At 38.2% G+C, this 17574-nt stretch overlaps 1 protein-coding gene across 1 annotated transcript in view; it reads left to right on the top strand.

Moving 5' to 3' along the window:
* The window catches only part of INO80C (INO80 complex subunit C), a 30513-nt gene that overhangs the window by 11650 nt on the left and 1289 nt on the right, over nt 1–17574 (top strand). The window contains 3 exon segments of the mRNA XM_042048889.1: nt 8905–9015; nt 11939–12050; nt 13737–13804. Of these exon segments, the coding sequence (XP_041904823.1) occupies nt 8905–9015; nt 11939–12050; nt 13737–13804 (291 nt within the window).

Below are 17574 nucleotides of genomic sequence, written 5' to 3' on the forward strand. Positions count from 1 at the left end.
CTCCCTGAGCAGCATTACACAATGTTAACGGCACATGAGCATATTGTAATCCTCCACTCTTTTCTCCAGAAGTACTTTGACCTTAACTGTTCTGTATCAAATGATGTATTTTAAACTTTTAATTTGCAGTTTAGCCAAAGTCCTTGACTGAACTGAATTTTTCTGATTAGAGGAAGGAACACACTGGCAGTTTTTTTATAAAAATTCAATTGTGATTTACTGTAGTCTTTCTTGCTAGTATGCTTCCATCCATTTTCAGTCTTAAAACCCATCAATTTAGGAGACTTTTTTTTCTCTAGAGGGATCAAAATATTCTGTTAGCTGAGCTCACTTTTACTCTTGATGAAAGTATGACCCAACACATGCTTTTGGGTTCTATCTGTACTGAAAGTTTTAGGTCTAGGGCCACTTCAGCAATGCCATTCAGCTTATGCTTATGAATTTGTCCAAGTTACAATTTTCTTAATAAAGAAAACTGTCAAACTTTATAAACAAGGAGTAGTCCCAATCCACCAAATGAAATCTAAAAGTGAGAGCTCCCTTGCAATTATTTAAGCCGAAGGGAGCTTTGTGGCAAATGCAAATTAAACCAAGCTTTTCTGGGACAGTGTGAAGCTATTCACAGTTGCGTCCCAATTACATTTTATTTGAGGCTTTTCCCCACAGGAAATAGTAATTTTTTTTCCCTTTAAATATCTGTAAGTTATAAAACTTTGCCTATCACAGTACTTGAAAGTTCTTAAATGGGAAAACATGTTTGGCATCTGAAATCCCTTGAGAATAAATCCAAGCTTTTTACTGAGGCTTGTTCATGTTTTTCTGTGTTTTGACTGTTTAATAATTTTGAAGAGAAGAAAGTAAACTTGAGTTTTTCTTGTTTTGTTTTGTGTTTTTTTTAAAGTGAGCAGTACCATTATGAAAGGAGATCTTGTGTCACGAATTTGCTATGTCTTTTTCCCCTAGGTTTTTAATGCTTGAGAGGTGGGGAAAGTAATTAAAATCTTATTCTCCCTTTGGTTGCATTTTTAATTTTGAATTCTAACCCACACACATCATAATAGAGCTTTGCATTAGGGTGTTTTATACCTCTATCAAAGTGACTAAAGTAATTAATATTTTATGCATTTTGGTAAGTATTTTGTCACTGGAACCACCAGTGCAGGTGAATGATAATGGTTTGAAGCTCAGGCACTGACAGGACCCTAAATGAGAATGTCGCCTTTTAATCAAGAGCACTTGGAGTCTATGGTATTGAAATGCCCTACAGAGAGCATAGGAAAGCCATCCATCACTTTGTGACAGTTCAATCTTTTAGTGCATGAGTAAAATTTTATTTAGCCTTTCTGAGGCAGTTGGAATGTGAGATGTTTAACTTGCCTCAGAACAGCAGAAGTTCGAAAGCATAATGTCCAGATTGCTATCTGGGCAGCTTGTGTGTCTTTGTGTATTACCTTTACTTATTTAAATTGCAATTGAACCATTTTCCATGTCTTGCTTCAAACACCTTTCCCCATACTCTTATATAATCAACAGCAGAGATTATATCTAAATTTTAGTCATATGTTTGGAGTTCATTTGCACAGTTGATTAACTCTTGATGCTCAGCAGAAATAACTAGCAAGTCAGAGGGAAAGAACCACTGCTTTAGGAAAGGCAGATTTTGTAAGTCTTGCACAGGTAAGCAGTTTGATACATGACTCAGAAATCCTCTGGGAAATGGTTAGAAGAAGAAGTGCATTTAGTGATACATGTACTTGGAATTAAAAACTATTATTATAATAGTCCAGCAATCTAATTTCAAGCTTTGTGTTGTTACGTTTGTTTTTAACAACCCTCTTTCAGCTTTCTTTATAAGTGAAAACAGCAGTAGCATCTGAGGACAGTGTGATAATTTAAGCAAAAATATTTTTGTTGTCAGGCCTTTGGGGTATTTACTTTTGATGTCAGTGGAAACAGAAACCTGTACCAGGACTCTTGTCTTTTAAGATGAGTTGACAATGATGAAACCCCCTGACTAAGATGGATTTACTCCCAATTTACACTGTGTACATGAATGACTTGCCAACCCTAGTAGCTGTTTGAAATCAAGGGAAATTATCTGCACTATACTTAATAGCTAGTTTCAGCTGAATACTACTTCAGGTTTGGGGTTTTTTTTAAGTAAATTCAGTTTTTCAGTGCCCTGTGGAACAAAATTTGCTGTGAATATGCAAGATTAGGGTAGGTTTTTTTTTTTTTTTCCCTTCCTGGCATTTGAACATTTTCAAACTGAACTATTTTTTGTCCTATGCCAAAATAAGGTAGGACCTTCTGTGAAGGGAGAATGTTATTAAAATACTAGCATTTACCAGAATGCTGAAAGAGAAAAGGCTGGGGAAATTGTACTGGGCTTCATTTTAGTAAGTGGAAAGGAAGAGGGGAAAAAGCTTTTCCTGCTGAATCCAAGAACTAGTAAAATGCAACCAGATGAGGAAGACATGTTTATACATCTTACTGAATAAGTCTTTCCAGCAAACCCTTCTGTCACAGACACGGATAGAGTTAATCTTGTTCCAGAGAGTGCTATTTCCTTCAGTCCTGCATTGTTACTGAGTCTTCAGTGAGTTTGCTTTCAGAAATATACTATGGTAATAATGTTGGCAATGAGAAATTTTTTAGCCATCATTTTTAACTTGAGTTTAAGCATGTCTAATTCTGACACCTTTCTCAGTGAATTATTCCCAGCAATGTAAAGAGCTGCATTTTTGTCTGCCACAGGGTACGTGTTCAAGTTTTAATGGCCCCTGTCATGTCATCATGCAAAGTTAAATGATTTAAATATTCAGAATGTGCAAGGGCCCAGGCCAGCCTTGTTATAGTGAGAGCTAATATATTAATCAAACAGCTTAATATATGTTCCAGTATGAGCAGTATTAGCTGGCACTGTGTTAAATAGCTGACGTTCAGGATCTACTCCCAATTTTAAAAAGTCTGCTCATATCATCGCTGCTGTCAGCTAGAAACATTCGTGCTCTGTTTCCACATGGCATTCTCACTCACTGTAATTGTCTGCTAGTGAAAATACAGGTATTATCCATCGATTTTATAAATTACCATTTTCTTCCCTGGCTGCATGCCACAGCTCTGTCAGGATATCACAGAACTTACACACAACTAAAAGCCAAGTAAGTTGCTACAAGTTGGATATTGCTGCTTTAGAAATAACCGACTACAGGAATAATTGGACACATGCCATTATTGAAGCTGATTTAAAGCAACATTGTAGTAGTATAGTGATTATGAAAATCAGCTACCAAAAGAAAGGAAAAGTAATTTAAACTATTTATTGAATTTCACATAGAGAGTTTGAAGACAAGTGGGTTCCTTGGTAAAGTGGGTGCTTGGGGCCAGACCCCTCTTATTACTTCTTCAATAGTGACATACAACACCCTCATCATTGCTGTTAGACAAAGCCAGCATTTCAGAAATACTGAATGCAGAAACCAAACCAAACCAAACCCCAACATGTGTAATCACCTTCATCTACAATTCCTGTACTCAATGTATTGTTAAAACGAACAAATTAATGATTTGCAGACTCAATGTTTTCAGTATTGGTTTTGCATTCTTAAACTAGAAACTCCGTTTCCAGTTCTCATAGAATTTATTTACACATTTAAGTTTTGATTTACCAACATGCTATTCAGTTACCTTCTAGCTTTAAATTTTGTTTTTAGCACGTAAAACTGTAACACCTAGTGAAACTGGCTACTGATGGTCGTAAAATACCTTCAGTGATGTGCAAATCCATTTTTTTTCCTAAGCCATGACATGCATGGTATGTGGTGACAGGATGCCAGAAATGCACGTATTTACGTCTTTTACTTTATGTTTCATGTTTTCATGGGTTTTTTAATACATTGTAAAATCCCATTAGTCTAAAATAATAAAAAAAATGTTATATAATATAACCTGAAAGTAAATAGAGAAGAAATTTTACTTCAGTATATATCAGCTATTCTGATATATACAGATGTTGAGCAGTTTTAATCCTTGCTGGGGGAGGAAAAAAAAAAGGAAACTATGAGTGAAACAAGCACTTTCATAATAAGCTAATTTCACCTGGTATTTAGTGCCATCACAGACACCCATCCCAAACCCCACAATGCTGATTCCACCTAGAAATAGCCAAAACAAAGAAATCAGCTTCCATGGTCTACGAGTTTTGCTTGTCCTCTCTAAATAGAACCAGACAGATGGCGCAGTCTTTGGAAATCATGTGCAAACATCTGCGGTAGGGAATTTGGAACAAAATATATACAAAAAATTAATAGATGTACCAAAACCTAATATTGAAAGTAGTATGTGAATAGGCAGCCTCCCAGTGTGTTTTCTCCCAGTATAGACAGCATATACAGCAGGGTCCAAACTAGGCTCATTCCTGGGGTTTGGCTTTACTCTAAAGAAACCAGTGTTAAGGTAGCAAAGCTTAGCTCAGGTCTCTTCCTCAGACTTGGCTTCTCCTAAAACAAACTTCCAAGTGTTTGCTGCAGGTTTTCAGTCTCTCTCAAATTATTGCTGTCTACCAAGTCCTCTGCCATCTTCCTTCCTTGGGCGACTATCACCCAGTCCTAGGACATAACAGGGAGGGCAGAGTCCCACCCAGCAGGCATGCTCTGAATACTCGATAGATGGTTGTGTGAAAAGAAACGCAAAATAAGTTGATCCCTTCACTATTTCTCTTGTCTTTCCTAGGAGGGATAGAGGTTGCCAACCTGCCATACTGTGGTTGTAGTTAAAATTCAGCTAAAGCACATAAACACAACTTTACAGAGGGAATAACATTGCACAAGTGCTCCTGTAGGAAGTATTTGACCTGCTGCCTATGACTTTTAATACGTGCCATTCCAGTCAAGGTTGCTCAGTGGCTGGGGGATACTGGGAGGAGGAGGAGAAGAACAGAGAGGGGTAACATGAGAAGAAGTGGCAACGTGGACTTCAGTGGAGATTAACAGGCACAGAAAGAGGTACTGGGAGAGGATGAACATAGTTACTGATGACTTAGCTGCAGTCCTTACTGCAGTGATTTTACCCTTATTTGAGGTAAAACTAGCATAAGCATGTTCGGCTGTGCTGAAATCACACCTTCGTTTTCCCATCCAGGTGTACCCTCTAAACGTAAAGCCACTCCACAGTCTTTGTTTGCTCTAATCTTCCACAGACTATGGAGAAAAACATACTGCTTAGTGACTAATGTAGCACAAATTCCCTGCAGCCCTAGTTACATAAACCACCATTTAAAAGACACAATTTAGTTACAAAGTGCACGTTGAAAGCTGCTCTCTCCTTGAAGTGTATATTGAATTCCCCATAAAGATTGTTTACAAGATCAGTTAAAAGGAAGCTTTAAAGAAGCTTTTGAGCATTTCAGCCCATGGTTGCACCTTCTTTTTAGCCCCACAGCAAAGCATTTGGGATTATCCCAGGAATCTGAGGGTGAGGGAGTTAGCTAAGAGAGCATCTTGGTAGGGAAAATGTGCTGGGGACGGGCTGTGGATTGGGCAGGAAGGGGAAGTTGCCCCACACGTGACTGTGGGTTACAGCACACATTGAGCAGAACATGTTCCCTGGTGACAGACACTTCCTCACTGTGCTCACAACACCACCATCACCTCACAGGACTACAAAGGGTATTTGAATTCTTCCTGTTTGTTTGTCCCAACATATGACAGTGAAGAATGAACTGTCTTCCAATCTAAACGACCAAGAAAACAAGCACATTTGGGAGAGATTTGTTCAACTGATGTTAAAAGTTAAAGATTACCTTTACTGTGCAGTAATTGTTCACTGAGGAATCTCTTTTCAGGCTGTGAATAATGGTTTGTACTATCACTATATTATTCACTTTCAGGAAACATGTATTTTGCAGAACGAAGGTAGATCCATATCACCTGCCTTTAAAAAACTTTCAGAAAACAAACCTGAAAAATTACATGATGTTTCCTATGCTTTAAATCCTTATGTTCAAAACATAGGCCAGAGAGATTTGTAGATTCTGGAGGCACTTGCAGTTTGTGGCTATAAAGCTGCAGAGGATATCAGCTGAGACTTCTGCAGGCTGCACAGGAAGAGCTTTTCAAAGCTCTGTACTGCCAGAGCTCATGCTTCTGTGCAATAGCACATTATTCTGGAAGCAGTGCTTCTGCTCAACTCTTTAATGTTTTTCCAGAAAGAAAGCCACATTAGCTGAGTGTCTCTCTGCCATGGTCCCACTGCTAAAAATCAGAGTTTTCATACAAGCAGTGCTGAGTGAGGGAACTGGCATGCCTCTAGAAAAAAATGTACGTCTTTATCTCAGTTGCCATCATTTAACTGGAATCACAGTACTCAGTCTTATTTGCTTCCCAGTCTGTCACAGGGCTCTGACAACATGGTATCAGCTGCATACCCCACTGGTATGAAAGCTGCTTTACAGCCCTGCACACCAGCCTGCACCCTTTGCCTTGGAGAGGAAGCCACTGCTCTCAAATTGTCCATGATAGATCCGGAGGCTACTGCTGGAATTATGTCTCACTGGCACTGGAGAATGACTTGGGCAATCCCATGAACCCAAACAGCAGCAGTTGCTGCTCCAGATCCTGCTGCCCCTGCCACCATGCAAGGGATACTGGCACCAACAAAATCAGCATCTGTCCTGTAATGAGAACTAGCCCAACTCCTAGCAGCTCAAGTACCTGAAATCCCTTAGGGGCTGGTATGGAAAAGAAATGACATGTAGTATTTACATTCAGGAATTGTCCTGCCAGGAACAATTCCTTACTTTCCTTCCCACTGCACCAGCAAGATTAGCACTGAATCCACAAAGAAAAAAAGCCACTGAAGACAGTGACTATAATATATAAGTATATCCAGCTGCAGAAATAACAGACTATATTTATAAGGAAGTCTCTTCCCCTTTACTATTTAACTATTTTTATTTGCTGAGTCTCAAAGTTATGGTTTTGAGATATTGTTGAAATGCTACTCAGAGCCTGTTTCACAGAAACCAGAATACTTAGGAGAAGATCACTGAAGGGGCAAAAGTGATAAAGTAATTATCTGTAGAACTGAATTTAAAACCAACCAGATGGTACCAAAGAAAAGGCAAGAATGCTTTGAAGAATAAGTCTGAGTGCTGATTCTTCCACTTAAGAGAATTTACACTGATAATGAGCAGTATTAGAGATAATGAATTCATGAAAAATAATCTTGTATCTCAAGCCTTGTCTTTCTCAAGACTGACTAATGTTTGCTGCTGAAATCTGAAATGCTGGCAGCGTGCATGTGCAAGAATATACTCTGAAACCTAGGAACTCTGTATTAAGCCACTTTACTCAGGATGGATGAAGATATTTTCTCTGCTCACTGCCACATAATGTACATGTTTCTAAACATCTATCTGCATTTCTTCTGTTTCTCTGACAGTCACTGCCTTTTAATGTCTGTCCTCAGTGGAAGAATCAAGTTTAAGCTACAAGCTTCAGTGTTGCCTCTTCTGATGTTATTATGCATTACCCCTGTAATATGAATTTACAGAGGACTGAGTGTTGTTTTGAAAATAGATTATTTCTATTAGTAGATTTGATTTTAGTAAGGCACTAGAAACATTGCTTTTTTACTTTATACTTCCAATATTTAAGACCTTTCTTTGCTATGTTGAAAACAGGCACCGTAGAATGACGGAAGTATTTCCCCTAAGAAGAGTTCAGCTTTCCCAGTCCCTAATCCTGTAATTACTTTTGCATGTATTAAGAGTAAAAACACTTCCCTTGTAGTCACATGGAGAAGGATATACTGAATCATGGCCTTTGCTATATAGTCTCAGTTCGTAGAGGTCCTCCCATAAGCCACAAATAATAACAAATTTCTCCTACTTGAATATGTATTGTATCAACACAAAAGTTTTTTACAGGAAAACGCTTTTTTTCCCCCTAAATATTATCTCTCTGAAGGTAACATAAAAGAACACTTTAACCATCCGCTCAGTAAATATTGACTTAGCTTTTAGCCAAGCTTTTAGTTCTCCAAGTAAAAAAAAAATCAAGGTGTGAATTCTTATTGACTAAACTGCCTATTGACTAAAATTTGCACTGGCTTCAGGGTAGATGACGATTTCAAAGAAACATTTATATATGTAGCATGGGCTAGTTCTGGTAACGCGGAGATTTATGGGCCACTAACAAATTTAAAAAAAACCCCATAAACTCAGCCATGTAGAATTATCAGAAATTGCTTAGACTGCCACACAACTTTTTTAGCTTTCCAGTCACACACATCTTCCCCAACTGCTCTTCCTGCTAAATAAATAAACAAACCATAAAGAAAACCTAGAAAACACCAACTAGCATCCATGAAGATTTTGTGAAGCTTGTGTATAAAAATAATATATAATTAAATACTTTTTCTCTCAGTCCTCACTCAAGCACAGCTGGCACCAAGGATGAAAAATAAAATGATTAATCAGTTTTTCCTTAGAAAGTTGATGAAAAACCTTCTTATAAATTTGATATATTCCTGTTAATACTTTATACAGAACATTCTAAATCAGATCCAGTATACCTTTTTTCTGTTTTGGGTTGCCCATGCTGTCTTGCACTTTATAAAGTGAGATGAGATGGCTTTCATTAAGACTGCAATAAACCCTATGTGGCTTTTACTCAGTGGGCTTTGGCCACTCTATTCCCCTCCTCCCTTTTGTGTGCGAGTTGTAAATTGATTGAGAAATACTCTGTTTCATGCTTCCCCATTCTCGGCATGCAACATCTTTAAAGATTCAAAAGAGAGAGGAGAGCAAAAAAGGCAACAGGTAGGTAATACAGCAGATGGCTCTGTCTCCAGTTAAACTTGCTCAGAGTAACAAGCAGTAAGACTGTATTTTTTCTGCAGGGTGCAGGTGGAGAGGCTGTGAATGAAAATAAATTTCTGAACACAGACTCCAGCACAGGATCAGTGGAAACTACTGCCAAGCCGTTACCATTTAAAGATCCAAACTTCATCGTAAGTGTATTATTTTAACAATTTGAAATTCCATACTTTTCCCATAAAATGCTTACTAGGATTCTATTTAACCATGTTCCTAGTGTAAATATTAAGAAAATCAACAGCCAGATAAAAGGTTGACAATTTTTAAGAAATTCACCTCAATCCCTATAACATCATGGTCCAAAGTGCAGACTGTATTATAGCATGAAAATGCCACTGGTCCAGAGGCAGAACTGTTATATTAAATTCTGGAACAGAGTGAGAAAACCTGTTAGGTGCAGGTAAGTGTGGCGGTTTTATGATATGGTATCTCACAAACTACCACAGCTAGAGAGGAGCAATTAATACTATGAATGTAGGAATCCCGTGTTTCACTTCCTAGTCAAGGCAGGCTGCAAAGCAATTGAGCTAGAAATTAGCTAGAGAGTCATTAGCAAATGGCATTTTGCACCTCTTCTGGTCCCTGAAACTCTTAACAGATTTGTGGTGTCTTCTTCCAATCATTGCTAGATTTAGAAGCAAAATGGTCCATGCTCCTGAGAAGTCTGGCCTGCTAGCATTCAGTCATGTAAACACTGACAGCTGATGAAATGCAGGCTCCTAAACACTCTGAGGGTTAGACTGGGAAAGAAGGTGAAGAAGATTAAGTTAGTAATGCTGGGTTTGTTTTTGATATCTTTTTATCTTGCTGTGCCAAGGCCAACTCATTGGCACACTTTACAAACGCTTTCTAGACAAGCAAACTTCTCAGACTGCTGGTCCTAAGCCAGTACTTAGAAAGAAGGATTTTATCCCAGATTTCTTTCTGTATGAACAAGATACAATATCCCACAGCACATAACGAGTAATTGGGCAATGCACAGCTCACTAAGCACAGGTTTGGCAGGGGGTATGAAATTAATCTCTGACATGTGAGTTGCTCTACATCTGCTTTGCAGACAACCTCAGCCATGAGAGGGGCATTCAAACAACCATATACTTTGCTCACTAATCCTCCAGCAAGCACCAGTGTCTTTGAGAAATGGAGCTTATTGCAAAAGCTCCTTTTGTGCCCAGAGGCATCCCATGTAGCTTCCACATGGGATTTAAATATCCATGAGGCCCTGAGATGATTGTTCAGTTCTTAGAGGGATGTTGCCATTTCCAAAGAGGCAATACTAATGTCTGCATGCTTGAAATAATAATGAATGTACAGGGTCTTTGCCAACTGCTGCAGAAATAATAGGCATTTATAATAAAAACCATGAAATTGTCCCCTCCAATACAGTAACTAATTTGAGAAGAAATGCATTGAGTGTTAATCAGCATTTCATTGGTATGACCTGGTAGTAACAATTTGGATGGATTTTTGCATCTTTTCAGCCTAATTTGCCTTAAAAGGAAGAAAATAAACCAAATAGTGTCTATCTCTGATACGTATGCCCAAGTTTGAACCATTAGCTCACTGCAGAGGATAGACTTAAGAGCAGAGAAGGAGGAAGAACTGACCTCTTCCTAAACTTTCTGATTGGAATTTACATCCCTTAGCAGTGGGGAAGGGGAAAAACACTTTCTGACAGCTGTGTAGAGCAATAGCTGCTGTAGAGCAGTAGCTCCACCTGTCCTAGCTGTAGCTTTCTCTGAATTTTGCTTGGTTCATTTGTGCTTGGCAGTCATTGCCTTTTTATTGTAGGTGTGTGAGGTGATGCTCAGCCCCATTCCTAGGAGGCATAAGTTCATATAAAAACAGAGGTTGCTTTTGAGATTACTGAACAAAAAGTCATTATGCAGTGATTTGGGGGAAAATTCATGCAATGAATTTGAATTAGTAGTGTGGTAGTACATGTAGTTTCATCTCGTGCTGTAGCAGTCACTATTATACAATGTTCTTTAGATGACTAAGGTGCTACCCCAAGAGCAAATATTTGCTTCTACATTTTAAATCAGATATCCATCACCAAAACCCAGTATATCATCAGCTCATGAATAACTTTTCTGAACATATGTCTACAAAAAAAAAGCTTTCTCATTGAATCCTTCCTCCTATCATCCTCATCAATTTAACAGGTTAATTTATAAACATTTAAAGCAGAAGTGTGTTTACAGAACTTTGCTGAGTTTCAATGAGACTCATGGGGCAAATAATAATGAACAGAAATAACAACTCCTCAATTGTAAGAACATTTTCTTTTCGTGAAGTTAAGTTGTAAATCTGTGTCCTTTGATCATTTAGAAGCAGTACAGTGCGTTGTGCAGCTTCTATCTCTGGAGGGACATAAATAAATTACTCTGTAGCAATCACATTTGATAACTGAGACTGCCATTATAGTACCTGTGGCAAGCCTTCCATTAGTGTACCTTTCAAAATGCAAAATTGTCTTGGCAGCCAACATTCTATTTATTATTCTTTTTCTATTATTCTGTCTCCTAGCCTTTGAAAGAAAAATAAAATTTCCAGAAAATTTCTCATAGTGTTCATTACATTTTCCAAGATCAGTTGTGTTTTCTACAGTCATGGATAATTTGTAAAAGAGCTAGAGCTGCACCTGTAATGTGCCATAAAAAGGAGAGAGAAAATTTAGCTGTATAATCACAATTTTAGGAACAACTTCATAGTAATAGTAATAAGTTCTAATATGATAGGAAGTACATACAGAATCCTGTAATCTCAAGCTAAGCCTAACCACACTGATTTTCTATTTCCATGTAAAAAGCAGATTTTAATTTCCTTCAGTTAATCGGAAACATAGAAGCTTTGACACAGTCCAAAAAGCTTTGTTTTTGCTTGCAGCCAAGATTAAAGTGTACAGTATAGTAGCCTGCTGATGAAATAAGTGAGAATAGCAAATGGTTCATGACAAGATGAGACATATCAGAAAGACGATGAAATAGAAGTGTCATGCTCTGAAATAGTGTTCTTCATTTATTTTTTCTCTAAACACCATATTTTTAATTCTAGCACTCCGGCATTGGTGGAGCAGCAGCTGGCAAGAAGAACAGAACTTGGAAGAACCTTAAACAAATTCTTGCTTCTGAAAGGGCATTGCCATGGCAACTAAATGATCCTAGCTGTAAGCTGCTTAGACGCTTTGCATGCATTTATAAATAATAGAATGTGCACAAATAACTTTCTTTAAAACTAACCTAAATTATTTCATCAGTGCATGCAGTATCCTGCTTGAACAGGGTCCAGTAGTACATTTAAGATTACTCCAGTCACACTCATTAGCCCTATGTCGAAAATAGGGGGAGACAAATAATTTGGAGTATTGTGGCAAAGTTCAAATACATTTGGGGAGAGAGTTTAATAAGGAGAAAGTATTTTTCCAAACCAGGTCAGAAGCCCTTATTCCCATGAGGTTTTTGTCACCCTTTCACTGGTTAGGAGCTGCCTCCTCCTCTGTGTACAGTTCAGAGGTCTTTTGGTGGGTGGCTGCTGCCTGATTAGCTATATTTAAGTAATTTTCAAATAGTTTCTGCTAAGCCACATACCTGCAGTGGCTTAGACCTCAGCTCAAGCTTCCTATCCAGCTCCTTATCCTAGATTCTTGGGAGATTTAAATCCTACATCCTCTCTTTAGTGCAGCACAGCTGAAACTACACTATTAGCAGTGCTGATTAGCAGTCCTAGCTGGTTACATCTACAGGAGCAGAGTTATAGCAGTGGTCTTCATCTAGATATTCTTCAAGTCTACTTGTAAAGCAGGATACTATTGAATGTAGCTGCCAGCAGAATGCAATCCTCAGATTTTATTTAAGCAAGTGGAGGCATTTCAAAACTGAGCATATGCATATACTTTTTGTCAGACTTGGTGCTTTATCCAAAAATAGCTTGCCATTTTTTGAAGTGTTTTAGACACAACTGTTACAGAAGAATGCAGACTACTGTGTGTTCCTGGCTATTGTAACTGACAGTCTGCTGATTTTGCTATTTCTACTATGCTCTGTTTGCAACCAGAAATTTACAGGATTTTTTATAAGAAAGAGGGAAAAGAAATTCAGTTTTGTATTTAAAACCAGCTGTCTGTGGCATTAGGATCTTTTGAATTATGAGATGATGAGTTAGAAATTTGATATGGATGGAGTGTTTGAACTGAACATATAATCTGAATGAGTTGCAAGGGAGATCAGGAAAGAGGAAAGAAATCAGTCAGGTACAAGATATTTTTATAAACATCCAAAATTGAGGATTTAACTACTTAAGCATACCAACTGTATCTTAAAAAATGTTTATGAATGATAATTGCTATTTAAAGGGCACCAAAGAACAGCAACTTCCAACCCTCAGTTTAAACATTCAGACCATTTTCTAGGTCATTGACTGGGCTTAAAGTGGTACATGCTTAAAGATTTAACTGATTTAAAAGATTACTTTGCTTTTCTGGATTATAGCATTTCAGAGCTGCAATCTTGAGCAATGTTTCATGGTCTGAACATACAACATGCATATGATAATGGCTATCTTTGCACGTGACTGACTGCAAGGAAATTCATTAAGACTTGGAAGAAATGGACATATTTCAAATGGCTCTCGCATTTTCCTTTTGGGAAGGGCAGTTCTGCTTGCTGAACTCTGTTAATAGGTGAGCAGGATCAGGCTGTGATTTACAGTGCTAGCAGGCTAAATGTTTTCAGAGGTAATTCTGCTTCATATTTCTTTGCCTTAGTGTTGCTAGCTAATAGAGACCTCAGAGAGTACGTTTATGTTGTAGAATATATATATAAGACACTGAGTTTATGCCTTTGTTTCTCTTTAGATTTTAATATTGATGCTCCTCCTTCCTTTAAGCCTGCTAAGAAATATTCAGACATTTCAGGACTTCCAGTAAGTAATTTTTTTTTCCCTTCAAAATTGGCATCTCACCTTTCACAGTGAAGTAGTGCTGGTGCCTTGTTTTGTAAAAGATCTATATGCTGATGTTCCTATTCAGACTTGGGCTTAATAATTATCTAGTGATTTAAGACCAAATCCCAAATACTGTCACTGCATCACAAAATCCTTAGGTTGTTAATAGATGCTGGGACAGACTAAATACCTTGTCCTGCCAAGCAGCTCCAATGACACAACTTTGTCACCTGTAGAATCTACATTGGTGCCCATAATTTCTAATTCTTAAGATAGGGGCAGGAAAAGCTGGTAGTCCACAGTGTCCATGACTGTTAACTTTGCAACGTATACCCACAATGACTGAAACTTTCCATGCTGTTTGCCTGAGGCTGATTTATGTCATTGTACCTTATAAGAGAAGTTTTAAAAAGATGGCTCAGCAATTTTCAATAATGAGATTAGGCAAAATTTTATTGTTTGGCCCAGGTTAAAAAAAAAACAAACCTTGTTATCATTGCTCTCAAACTTTGCCTCAAACAAATCAGCCTGAAACAGACACTTGGCATAGACTGTTGAGAATTTCAAATACCCCTATGCTTCAGAGCTGCAAGTTGGAGTTTGGCAGATGTATAGCCTGTGTGTCACAGATGGGCTCTTTTACTTGTTCTTGTTAAAGAAAAAGGAGAAAGGAAAAAAAAAATCCCAAACCACATTTGACTTAGATATGGTTTGCACATCCTCCAGAAGGTCTTGGTAGTTACAGTTTGGTGCCTGAATTCCCCAAGGATTCTGTTGGCACAAACCAGGAGTAAAGTCCTTGAATTCTGCCCAACAAACATTTTGTATCTGCTGCTGAAAGTGCTCCTATGTTACATGAATAATTTTACTTAAAACAGGTGTTAGTAACAGCATATCTTTTCACTTTTCACCTTCAAACACCAGTGATTTATTTTTCAGAAGCCTGTGCATTTATTACAATTGAAATCAATGGGAATGTTGTGTTTTGGAGTAAAAAAACGCTTAATTAATGGTTACACTAAGTAGCTACAATAATGAAAACTTTGTGATGTCAAAGAGCCTTGCACAGAATTTCTGTGTCACTTCCCCCAGTTTAATCTGTTTCTCACCCATAGGGCACTAGCCCACCTTCACAGGCTTGATATCACCTCCTGGTACATATTTATTATGCTGATGCAGGTTAGCATACCACCTTGCATTCTGTACACTGAATTAGGCAAAAAGTCCTCATTAGGACACAAAATGGGTGAGCACTTAACCAAGGGCTGCCTTATAGTGGATATTTAGTGTAAGGCATCAAAGAATAGCTGTAGCACCAGCTGTGTTCCTGCACATCCTACATTTGATCTTGATGTGGTAGCATGTTTTCTTAGACTTTATTTTTTAAGTAACACATTTAAATAAGGCACCTCGGGGGTGACATGTGTCCAGCCTGTGCCTCTGAATGTGGTTTGGAAAGGGAGTGAGTTGCTCAGATAAAGGCTGGTAACTCTTGGTGTTCAAGAGGGAGTAGGAAAGCAACATGTTCCTCACAGATGAACTGGCAGACAGCAAATGGAAGAGACTGCTTGCAAACCCAGGGAAGATAATTCCCTCCAGCCAGGCAGACCCTGCCCCATCTCCAAGGAACCAAATAATGCTTTCCAGCACTAACCTTTGATGTATTTCAAAACTAATCAGTCGTTGCACCTCTAGTGAGCTGATGATGCAGGGTATAGATGTGAGTGGAGGCCACATCCCTACCATTTCCATCAGTGATTTATGTACTATAACTATTTTAGCTCAGTATAGATACTCTCTATACAAATCCATATACAAATTCAGTACTGCTTTTGTTTTCTTTTCTTCTCTTTCCACTTTTTTTTTTGTTAATTTTACATCCTCTAATTGCATTGTGAATAGTTTCCTATTTTACCTGGCCTGCAAGGTTTCTCCAGACTATGAAAAAATTAACACGTTTAAAAAAACCCCTTTTTTATTAAAATAGCTGAGACAGTGTGTCCTTTAAATTGCTAGGCTAGAAATGTTTCATAAGAAGCACTAAATATGCTTTCAAGATCATTTCCTAGTAGGAGGATATGTGGGACAATAGAATATTGTAGAAATGTAGTATTAGAAAAATGTCCCTGTATTTTCTTTGTAAAATATAAAAGCATATGTGTAAGAATGTATTTTCTGTAGGAAAAGCTGGACTCCCCACGAGGGAAAAAAAAATAAATTTCTTAGCATTACCCATCTGGGGAAGAATTAAATTGTCTAGTAGGTACAAAAAGAGAAGTGTATTAAAACATTCTCAATCAGCATACTTGCTCTTATATTAGATGCCACAATTAAATTCTACTGATCCCCTTCTCTTTCTGTGTGTAACACAAATGGAATTAAATTTACCAATGGTCTCAGCAGAGCAGCCAATTTATATTTGTAAGGCAGCCTAGAATTCTAAAGCTATTATCTACTGTATTGACACTGCAAAATAAACCTATTATTTCCAAACTTGCAAGATGAATATTTAGATATTTTAATGTGCAAAAACAGAGTAATTTACCATAAAGCAGATTTAAAAAAAAACAAACCCAAACCTTCAAATGTTTATATTTCTCTTCCTTCTCTGAAAATGGATCAGCCCTGTTACTATAGAAACAGATTGAGATAGCTAGTTTATTGTATTTTAAGAGCATGTGTCTATGGTCTTTGATTTAGTTTTTAAACACGACAGAGTTTTTTCCTCGCAAAGTCATCTAATTCAATATTCTAATCTCTTTAATTGTTTCTGAAGTACTGGTAAAGTTTGTTTTCAGGCTGAAGCCATGGCATGAATGGCAGGTTACCATACATTAGTGTCTGCAAAGAGTACAGCCCAGTACATAACACCAGAATGGTGAAGAGCAGCCATAATATTTTAAACCTAGATCGGTGCACAATACAAATTGCAGATATTGCTTGGTTACTTTATTACAGAATCATGCACGTTTGAAAAGCAGTCTAATTGCTTAGCTTTTTCTTACATGAGGCCAGATGTAAAGAGTGAAATAAAAGTAAATTTGTACCTGCTGTAACCATGAAGTTACCACCAGGGATAAATTTACTCCTAATGTTCTAACTTTGCCGTTTGTTTGGAACTTAATTGATGGCTTGAACTGTTAGCTGACTACATTTAATTAACCTAGCGGTGTTTCTTTGTAAAGAAAACCGAGCTACAAATAACACTAAATTTTCTAAGCCATATCAGACCAAATGATTAGCTGGATTGTTACCATGGTTGAGAGGTGCTTTCCAACATAAAAATGTAGAGAGTTCTGCACTACAGCTGTGTGGTGTGGGGGAATACTCCAGCTCTTCCTGGCCTTTTCTACTTTTAGTAGCAGTGTCTTGAGGGATTTCAACTGCCTGTGCCTTGCAGCCTGCCACCATCTCGTGCTAAAGAAAGGCACAGAAGACACTTTTGGAGCCTTGGCAGGCACTTGGTAATCCAGTGCTGAACAGGCAGGGATTGCCCTGGAGGCTGAAGGTAGAGGGGCAATGCCCTGATGCCTGCCTGCTCCCAGTGCAGCCTCCTGGCCTACCCCTGAGCTCAGCCGAGCTCCAGGTTTCTGCAGCAACAAGGGGAGAGGATAGAAGGAAACTGGCACTGCTCCCAGGCACCCAGGGTCCAAATATAGCAGGGGATACAAGTATAGCCCAGGGTGAGCTGGCCAGGCTGCCATCCTGAAAGCTGGCAGCTGGAGCAAACCACAACACTGGGTTCAAAT

This window comes from Corvus kubaryi, unplaced genomic scaffold, assembly GCF_017639235.1.
Source record: "Corvus kubaryi isolate FWS band 111438036 unplaced genomic scaffold, C.kubaryi_AGA036_p1.0 68, whole genome shotgun sequence".
Lineage (NCBI taxonomy): Eukaryota > Metazoa > Chordata > Aves > Passeriformes > Corvidae > Corvus > Corvus kubaryi.